This window comes from Centruroides sculpturatus, unplaced genomic scaffold (genome assembly GCF_000671375.1).
Source record: "Centruroides sculpturatus isolate CEXI.00-Female unplaced genomic scaffold, Cexi_2.0 scaffold808, whole genome shotgun sequence".
NCBI lineage: Eukaryota > Metazoa > Arthropoda > Arachnida > Scorpiones > Buthidae > Centruroides > Centruroides sculpturatus.
The window spans coordinates 2,305-13,067 of NW_019384985.1; the positions used below are offsets into that span (position 1 = coordinate 2,305).

Below are 10,763 nucleotides of genomic sequence, written 5' to 3' on the forward strand. Positions count from 1 at the left end.
TCGTATAACGTACGCCTCGAATAACGGACGCTGCGAACAACGGACTTTGTGTTGGCCGTTACGTGAGGCGAATAACGGTCTTTCTGCGAACAAGTGCGAATGATGTTTTCACTCTTTTGCCGTTGCCAATGACAGTCTGCTATTTTTATAATATATTAGTATTATAAGAATATATTACTAGTATATCTGAAGTACAGAGCTCCCGTTGAAATTCGGCTTGCTCGCTTGTTTATTACGTACTGTACATCACCTCAGTGCAGGGTATTTACATTTATTCAAGTGTTGTGCAAATCATGGCTTCTAAAAAGAACAGAAAGATGATTTCAATTGAAACAAAGCAAGACAACATCAGGATGAATGAAAGTTGACAAAAACTTTCTTCCTTGAGAGGTTAAGGAGTTTACAAACACTTACTATCCAAACAGAGCTGAGGCCAACAGGATCAATGATCTCTACAATGACACCCTTGCCCGTCATTTTCGACAGATGTTGAAGAAGAGAAAGAAACAGATCATCTTGGACATGTTTTTCAAGAAGCCAGCAGGGAAAAAACAAAGGATGGAACAAGAGGAGTTGACCCTGCAAGCTCCTCTAGCCTCTCCTGAATCTGAATCCGATTAAATAACAATGAAAAAAAGACCCGCTGCAATGTGTAAAAAGTCTGTATCTGTATAAATGTGTAAAGAAGGTGTTCCTCCACCTCCTCCTCACAACATCTGACTACCCGGCATAATTGGTGACTGCTCCATTTTCATTTTTTATGGTACAGTACGGTTATTTTATGCTGCNATAAAAAAAGACCCGCTGCAATGTGTAAAAAGTCTGTATCTGTATAAATGTGTAAAGAAGGTGTTCCTCCACCTCCTCCTCACAACATCTGACTACCCGGCATAATTGGTGACTGCTCCATTTTCATTTTTTATGGTACAGTACGGTTATTTTATGCTGTGGAACGAATTATATGTTTTAACATGTATTTCTATGGGAAAATGCGTTTCGTATAACGAACTTTTCACTTAACGGACATGCACTTGGAACGGATTAAGTACGTTATACGAGGCACCACTGTATACGCCCCAACATTTACCAATAATAATGAAGACGAGCTAGAAGACTTATACAACTTTATCGATAAGATACTTGGCAAACTAAAAAAAGATGATATCACCATGATTATTGGTGATTACAACGCTAAAGTTGGAATGGGAAGACGGGAAGATCTGATAGGAGACTTTGGGTTGGGTCTAAGCAATGAGAGAGGTGACAGACTTTTTGAATTCTGCCAGGAAAATGATATGGTAATTAAGAACACTTGGTTCAAATTACCAAAAAGAAGACTCTACACCTGGAAATCACCTGCTGATAAAAATCAAACACCAATTAGAAAGCAGATAGACTACATACTCATTAATATACGTTACAGAAACTGCGTAACACGGGTGACAACATTCCCTGGCGCAGATATTGGTTCTGACCATGTTCCACTGGTGGCAGACATCAAACTAAAATTAAAGTCAATTAAACCAAAGTGCAGAAGCCAACACTATGATATTACGAAAATAGAAATACTACAATTTAGAAAACAAGTAAAAGAAGAATTGAATAAGGAATGGATGATGGAAAAGATGAATGATGGAAGAGATACTGGACTTAATGGAAAAACGAAGACTAACAAAAAATGACGCAGAAACTTACAAACGTATCAATGACATTATAAAGGTAGAGATAAAAAAGGCCAAGAAGGAATGGATAAAGAGAAACTGCAACGAAATTGAAAACCTCGAATAAGAACATAATATGTTCCAGATGCATAAGAAAATCAAAGAAATGACGGGTTCATTCAAGTGTCATCGCTCTAATATAGTAATGGATGCTAATAACAGTCCTATTATTGATGAAAATGAACTGAAAAACATGTGGAAACATTACGTTGAAAAACTTTTCGATGAGGAAACACCAACACCCATAAATAAAGACCCATTAGAAGGTCCTGAAATACTCGACGAAGAAGTAAAGCATGCCATTCATATCTCAAAGAATAAGAAAACTCCCGGACCTGACGAAATCCCGACTGAAATTGTGAAATTGATCGATGATGATAATATTAAACTAATTACTAGATTATTCAATCGGATCTACAATACTGGCACAATACCAAAAGACTGGTTAAAATCAACCTTTGTAACAATCCCTAAAACAAGTCATCCTAAAAGTTGTAGCGACTACAGACTCATTAGTCTCATGTGCCATGTTCTGAAGATATTTCTACATATTATACACGCCAGGATATATAAAAAATGTGAAATTGATCTCGAGGAAACTCAATTTGGATTCAGAAATGCTTTTGGAACCGAAAAGCGTTGTTTAGTATCAACGTCCTTCTCCAGAGATGTCGTGAACAACAAAAAGACATATTTGCTTGTTTCATCGACTATGAAAAGGCTTTCGATAGTGTGAAACACTCCAAATTAATAGAGATCCTACACCAAGTTCAATTAGATGGCAAGGACATCAGAATAATTCAAAATTTATACTGGGGTCAAACAGCAGAAGTCAAGTTAGGAACAATGAAAACAGCAGAAATTGAAATACAGAGAGGAGTCCGGCAGGGCTGCATCCTTTCGCCCTTATGGTTTAATCTGTACTCAGACAAAATCTTCAAAAATGCCTTAGAAAACTCAAATTATGGGATTAAAATCAACGGCGTAATTCTTAACGTCATTAGATATGCTGATGATACACTAATCATATGCGACAACCTAGAATACTACAGGTACTACTAAACAAAATTAACTCAGCAGGAATTGATGCCGGTCTCAAAATAAATGCGAACAAAACTAAATTTATGATTTTTAGTCAGACCCCACATAGAGAGGCACAACTTGTTCTTGACCAAAAAAAAAAAATTGAACGGGTCAAACAGTTTAAATACTTGGGAAGCATAATTACATAAAATATTGATTTAAGGAAAGAAATTAAATGCAGGATAGCAGCAGCTAGAACATCCTTCCAAAAAATGAAAACCCTGCTCTGCAACGACAATTTAAATTTGAGATTGCGGCAACGCATGGCCGAATGTTATATTTGGTCAGTTTTCCTCTATGGTGTGGAAAGNCTTATCTTAGCAAGTAAGTTTATAATTTTATGTATTCTGGAGAATAATCTGTAATTTTTAGCGTATAACAAAACAATAAGACAGTTTTTAGAATATATTCCTTATTTTTAGACTTTATCGACAGTTTTTACTGTTTTACTGAGTTTTTCATCTTATCTTATCAAGTAAGTTTATAATTTTATGTATTCTGGAGAATAATCTGTAATTTTTAGCGTATAACAAAACAATAAGACAGTTTTCAGAATATATTCCTTATTTTTAGAATGTCCGATAGCGAAGATAGTTTTATGGGGCTCTCTGAGAGCGGATCTGAGTCGTACGTCCCAAGCATCGACGATTCTAGCAGCTCGGACGACTCAGATGCAGGAAGAGATGCTGCTAGATCGTGGTGTGATGCTAACGCCACCACTTTCCCAACGCCTCCCCCACGATTTTCATTCACTGGGTCTCCTGGGTGTCGGTTTTCTACAACACAAGTTACAGAACCATTGGATTACTTCCGTTTATTTTTTGATAACGAGTTGGTGGACCAAATTACGACAGAAACCAACAGATACGCTGTAACGAAACCGCAGACATCCAGGAGGCAGTGGATTCCTGTGTGCATTGAGGAAATGTTTATGTTCTTTAGCATAATATTATTGCAAGGCATAATTCAGAAACCGGATGAGAGGATGTATTGGACCACGAACGAAACACTTTCCACTCCAATTTTTCGAAGATTAATGTCAAGAAATCGTTTTTTGGAAATAAAACAAAATTTGCATTTTAGTAATAATCAAAATTATAATCCGCGAACTCATCCAAACCCTAAACTGAATAAAATTTGGCCAATAGTTCAAAATTTTCGCGTCTGTATGTTTCAGAAAGGGATATAGTGGTGGATGAGAGTTTGATGCTGTTCAAAGGACGTCTTTCGTGGAGACAATACATGCCTCTCAAACGGTCTCGTTTCGGTGTGAAATTTTACATGTTATGCGAGTCCGTATCTGGCTATTTATATAATTTCATAATTTATACCGGAAAAGATACTGCAACCCAACAAAATTTTACAGAAAAATTACTCATGGTANACAGGAGTGGAATGATTCAACAACTGGCAGACATTGTTACAAATTCTTTCCAAACATCAAAGATAGACTACAAAATAAAAGCTTTAAACCGTCCTTTGGAAACACACAATGCATTACTGCACACGGCAACTTTAAAGCATATCTTTATCGCTTCAAAAAACGGATAAACCTATGTGTGATGTGGACATTGACAAAGAAGACAATGTTCACCACTACATATGTGAGTGCACGAAATACATAAAACAAATGGAACGAACTTACTGAAAGCTGTCTACGTGCAGGTTACAACTGGCCGCCTAAACACACTGACATGGTGACCAACAAGAACCTCATAAAGGCATTAGAAACTTACATTACAGAAACGCAAGTAATGGTAAAATTTCCTCACCAAAATCACCAACGTACTCGCCGCAACCAGAAAAATGAACGTGAGAAGAATTCAAAAACAGAAAACGAAAACATCGATATAGAAGAAGATTATGAGGACGACAACAACAAAGAAGAAATAACGACTAGTGAAGAAAGCGAAGACGACAACGAAGACAGCTACACGGACTAACCGAAATTGAAAGTATATGTAATTAAGGATTAACAATATAATCATGTAAACCCATTGGGTATTTTAGTTCAATGGCAATTAAAAAAAAAAATTGTAAATGGTTAAGTAAACCATAAGTATATAATTTGTAACACATTTTCTTTAGACTTGTAGATTGTGAACGGTTGCCCATTAGAAAATGATATCACAATGTTAATGTTGTGTTCTTATTCGAACTACTGTACATAAATATATAAGTTAAAATTGTCAGGACTTAAATAATTGGATTGTAACCAGTTTGTATATTTATCTGGTATACAAAATGTATGATTTTGTCTTAATAAAAGCGGAGCCGACGCGCAAGGGTCCCATGCCTTCCTTTACACTATCCTGTCCTACTGTATTTCACACTTCAAATCTCATGCTTTCCCTTCTTTCAGTTTCCTAAGGGCTAAGTCCAATGCTTAAAATTGGACAGCTCTCTTATCCTTTTACTCGAAGATGTAAGCGTTTTGATGGTTTCTTTTTTCGTCACAGATACGATACGGGTGCACAACCGAAGTGCCGCCTACGCATAAATGTCGAGCGCCGACAGCGTTAACCGAACGGTTAGTTGTTCGCATCACCGGTCAAAATAGGTGCGCAAAGACGTTCGGTTTCAACAGGTTTCAAGCGTTCACCAGACGATTCGCGTTGTCGCAAATGCCACGCAAACCTCGTCCTACACTTGCTTAACAGGTACATTGGCGAACGGCTGGCAGGCCACGATCCCGCTACTGTGGAATCCTTGCAGCGCCAGGTTTCCATTTATCGGCAGATGCTGATGGAGCTCGAGGCAAAGAACGTCGAGCTTAGAGCAAGGGTAAGTAGGTTTGTGCCTCGATTACTCGTCTTCCATTCGTTACGGTACTTTCCGTTTATTCGCATTAGCGATTCGTTTGTGAAATCATCAGTGCTTAAATCAATTACTTAACTGGTGCAACAATTAAAGAGAAGTATTCATATGGGAGAGCCTCTATATATCTGCTGTAACACCAAGCAATACACAGAAATCCTTCAACTGTGGATAACATTATTCAAACAATTTAAATTATGATTTTACTTTCTCATTTAAAAACCAATAAAAAGAGTTGTATTTGATTCTGCTATAAGCACAATCAAATACAACTCTTTTTATTGCTTTTTAAGTATTTTTGGGGATATTACATTTGCAGCTCATTTCTATAAAATTCGAACATCTTTCAATTTTAAAATCAACTTTCTCTGAATTCCATCCACATGCATTAGATAATTTCAAAAGTACGTTCAAAGGTGTACATTCGAAAATAATTGTCTTTGATTATTCAATTTTTTGCCTGAAGATGTTAGCTATAAGCTATTGCAAGTGCTAGCGAATACGTCTAAAATACAAAAAGTCACAATTTCTAACGCCGCAACACTGAAGTGTTAATATTTTATTTATTTCAACACTTGCATGAAGTGTATTTTACAATCATTATAAGTATATACTTGTTATACCACTCAAATTCAGTAAAAGTAAAAGTTAATTTCTGACTGATTTGACATATAACATTAATTGTGATGAATATTTGAAGTCTATATTGCTCGCTAGCAAGTGTTTCTACATCGCCGTCATGCTCATTGAAACTTGCAAAAATTAAAGAAATAGAATGGTGTTTTACATAAAGCTCAATGATTGGGATACNATATCAAACAATTTTCCATTAAGTGTAGTTTAGGTGATCAAACTAACATTACTAGTAAGTTTAATGATATTACTGTGACAATGCTGAAGGGCATCCCTATACTTCAGCATCACGTGACCGAAGGGTCGACATCGCATCGGCAAAGATCACAATGACAAGCTTCGTCAGGACTGACACCACTGTGTCTTTACGGACTGATACAGAAACTGTTGTGTTCTCACTCGAACATTTGCGTGTGTGAGCGAATGGATTTGGGATAGAGGAAGAGACAGCACACCAGAAGTGACTTACTCAGAGACATTTTACATTTTCATAAAGGGGATGAAGACTCGGGACTACTCATTGGTATTGCCCGAGTGTGAAGAAGAGTAAAGGAAAGGTAGTTAAGGGAAGAGGCGAAGGGGAAAGAGTAAAGCGAGATAGGAAAGGGGATGAAAAGGGAAAGTTTCATGGGCGCCCAGCCTATTTTATTAAGAATCAAATGAAACATACAGATATGGCTCCTGGCCATCACTTACTCAGAGACAGGCTAACGTAACAAATATTTAATTGGTAACTATAGGCCATACAGGATATACAATATATCGATTTGAAATATGCTAGCTGTTAGAGATCTTTTGCTACAATTGATATTAGATATAGATAATAGACATTAAAATAGATGTAAGAATTCGGTTACAGTTCTGCGATTCTTGAGAGAGAGAGTTTACATAAGTTGCGTGTGGCGATAAATACCTGGAGTTGAGAAGGTCCACAAGAGTTGTCGTTAAGGTGGTGATCGTCAAGGAAGTTTATCCAAGTAGTTGCCTTTATGGCACAATGTTCTGCAATATCCAAAGTGAGTAGGTGATATCCGAGTGGACACTGACAGTTAATTGTTGGAGGAATTTCAGGATGATCGTACTCCTCGAAGAACAGGCGACGACTGCCTCCCTTTGTTGTTGTTTTCAGATTGTATTGTTGAAACAGAGATATTAGGTCGAAAGGTATGAGAAAGCGTTGTTAATAAGCCTGAGAACTTAACAGATGTTTAGCTCCCATATGTAGAAGTTGACAGTTATTGAATGAAAGTATAGCTACAATGTGAAATGACGAAATGAGATAAACATACTGAAGGTCTGGATGCGGATCTTCACATTACTCATAAACTTCAATTTTTGGATAACCAATGTCAGCTGATGAAACTTGTGATTTCCAGTTTAGAGGGACAAATCATCTTTGAAAATGAAAGACAAAACAGTTGAATTTGCTATGCATGTATTACGGCTGACTGACATTAAGATTAGTAGGGCTATGAGGGTGGGAAAAAAGGGTAGTTCATCTAGATGATTATTTGTATTTTTGTTGATTATGAAAAAAATGAATTTTAAGAAACAAAACCTTGGAATTAAAACTAGAGATGTTTATTATGTAAATGATTATTATTTTTCTNTCCGGGGGACCGGGCATGGCACGTGAAGAAGAAGATTAAAGATATACTAGGCTTTAAATGAAATTAGTAAATTAACAAATCCCACTGACACCCAAATCCAGCAAATAAACTTCAACATTACTCAAAACTGGCATCAACCAGTCAGATAGTGTTGGACTTCATTTGCTGGAGTGTAGAGTTTGTATTGGAGTTTATTTCTTCAGTGTGAGTGTATTTTTGATATTAAAATAGCAAATATACAGATTTGTTATATTTTAATGACCTTCTGAAAACAAAGTCGCTAATTTTTATTAAATTATAGAATTTACTATTTGTTATTTTGAATTAAGTTTTGTTATTTAAACACCATTAATTAAAAAAATAAGCATCTGGAGCATTTTAATGCAATTTATTAATTAGTGGGAAACATCTGTGTGTTGTCATCGATATTAATATTTTCTTTTTTATAGATAAGTCTTTAATATTATGGCAGTCCATCCAAAAATAAATTCATATTCACAGAGCTTCGGGAAAGCAGAGACTAGCAGAAAGAAATCATTGAAGGGTAGCAAAGAAGAACAATTTGTCTATCTTACAAGTTCAAAGCAGAAAGTTTTAACCTTGAAGTGGGTATACACGTTCTTTTGTAGACGCAAAAGAATGTGTCTACCCACTTTAAGGTTACTTCACTTGCTATAAATTCTATGATTGACAAACTTATTTCTAGATTAAATTATGTATATGTGATTGGCTTAAAAATGTGGATAAAGGTTTGGCTGATCTGAATAATAGATTAGAGATAACATCAAACAATTTTCCATTAAGTGTAGTTTAGATGATCAAACTAACATTACTAATAAGTTTAATGATATTACTGTGACAATGCTGAAGGGCATCCCTATACTTCAGCACCACGTGACCGAAGGGTCGACATTGCAACGGCAAAGATCACAATGACAAGCTTCATCAGGACTGACACCACTGTGTCTTTACGGACTGACACAGAAACCGTTGTGTTCTCGCTCGAACCTTTGCGTGTGTGAGTGAACGGATTTGGGATAGAGGGAGAGACAGCGCACCAGAAGTGACTTACACAGAGACGGGCTAACGTAACAACTATTTAATTGGTAACTATAGGCCATACAGGATATACAATATATCGATTTGAAATATGCTAGCTGTTAGAGATCTTTGCTACAATTGATATTAGATATAGATAATAGACATTAAAATAGATCTAAGATTTTGGTTACAGTTCCGCAGTTCTTGAGAGAGAGAGTTTACATAAGTTGCGCGTGGCGATAAATATCTGGACTTGAGAAGGTCCACAAGAGTTGTCGTTAAGGTGGTGATCGTCGAGAAAGTTTATCCAAGAAGTTGCCTTTATGGCACAATGTTCTGCAATATCCAAAGTGAATAGGTGATATCCGAAGTGGGCACTGACAGTTAATTGTTGGAGGAATTTGAGGATGATCGTACTGCTCGAAGAACAAGCGACGACTGCCTCCCTTTGTTGTTGTTGTTTTCAGATTGTTGGAACAGAAATATTAGGTCAAAAGGTGATGAGAAAGTGTCATTAATAAGCCTGAGAACTTAACAGATGTTTAGCTCCCATATGTAGAAGTTGACAATTATTGAATGAAAGTATAGCTACAATGTGAAATGATGAAATGAGATAAACATACTGAAGGTCTGGATTTGGATCCTCACATTACTCATAAACTTCAATTTTTAGATAACCAATGTCAGCTGATGAAAGTTGTGATTTCCAGTTTAGAGGGACAAATCATCTTTGAAAATGAAAGACAAAACAGTTGAATTTGCTATGCATGTTTTACAGCTGATTGACATTAAGATTAGTAGGGCTATGAGGGTGGGAAAAAAGGGTAGTTCATCTAGATGATTATTTGTATTTTTGTTGATTATGAAAAAAATGAATTTTAAGAAACAAAACCTTGGAATTAAAACTAGAGGTGTTTATTATGTAAATGATTATTATTTTTCTCCTAGATTGAGAGATTAGATTTAAGCTTTGTGATTTTGGTAGACAAAGATTTCTCAAGCACAAATGGTAAAAACTGTTTATGATAAAATTATTATTGATGATGGAGTGAAATATTTTTATGATGCTGACTGTGACCAAGTTAAGCCAGTTTCATCCAAACAATTGCTGGGTAGATATACTTCATTTTTCATTTCAAAATGTGCTGGTTTGTTAATAAACTAAATTGTTTTGGAAAACATTTTCTGCAATACAGTATTGTTCTTTCTGAAACTTGGTATAGTTCTACTACTAGAATTTGTATTTAGCTGATTGTTTGCAAAGTTATTTTGGAAAGGCTTTTAAGATACATGTGAAAGGTCATTAACCACCCTTTACTAACCTTGAACATGCAGACTATTTTATTAACGTAATCTAACGTTTTCGATCAAATTAACTGACCTTCGTCAGGATCCAACGAACAAAACTGATTATAGCATGTTTTAACCTTCAGCACTTATTGCACAAGTCCGAAACTAGTTATAAACTACAGATTGATAATGTACAAATGTACGCATACACCAATACATAAAAATAAATATACAAATTAATAATAATAAAGAAATAGATAACTGGCTTCTACTAATGTCTATCTGTGCTTTTTTCTTTATGCTGATATGTTCATAATGCACCCGCTCTCCATGCTGTGGATACTTTATATGATTCTTTCAAGTTTATGGACTGTCCTGCTAGACTGCTCTTATGAATATGCCGGCTTCTGCATATTTAATATCTCTCCTGTCTTGCACCTTATGTATTATTTCTGCTCTTTCCCATTTCACTGATACCTCTGTTGGGTCTGCTGCTATAATGTATGTCGCTAAGCCATGATGGGTTGCTCCTTCTGTACATTCCTTTTGTGCACTTTTATTCTTTCTT

At 35.9% G+C, this 10,763-nt stretch overlaps 1 protein-coding gene and 1 pseudogene across 1 annotated transcript; both read left to right on the forward strand.

Annotated features, from left to right (window-relative positions):
- The first annotated feature begins 1,169 nt into the window (after window positions 1-1,169).
- Window positions 1,170-1,682, forward strand: LOC111632883 (craniofacial development protein 2-like). Its single transcript, XM_023377407.1, has one exon. It carries the CDS (start codon window positions 1,170-1,172, stop codon window positions 1,680-1,682), a length of 513 nt encoding a protein of 170 aa, XP_023233175.1.
- Window positions 1,683-3,115: 1,433 nt separating this feature from the next.
- Window positions 3,116-4,355, forward strand: LOC111632885 (annotated as a pseudogene).
- Window positions 4,356-10,763: the final 6,408 nt, after the last annotated feature.

What these genes read in the sequence shown, in the direction of transcription:
- LOC111632883 (XM_023377407.1), top strand. Translation starts at nt 1,170, where the DNA reads ATGATTATTGGTGATTACAACGCTAAAGTTGGAATGGGAAGACGGGAA.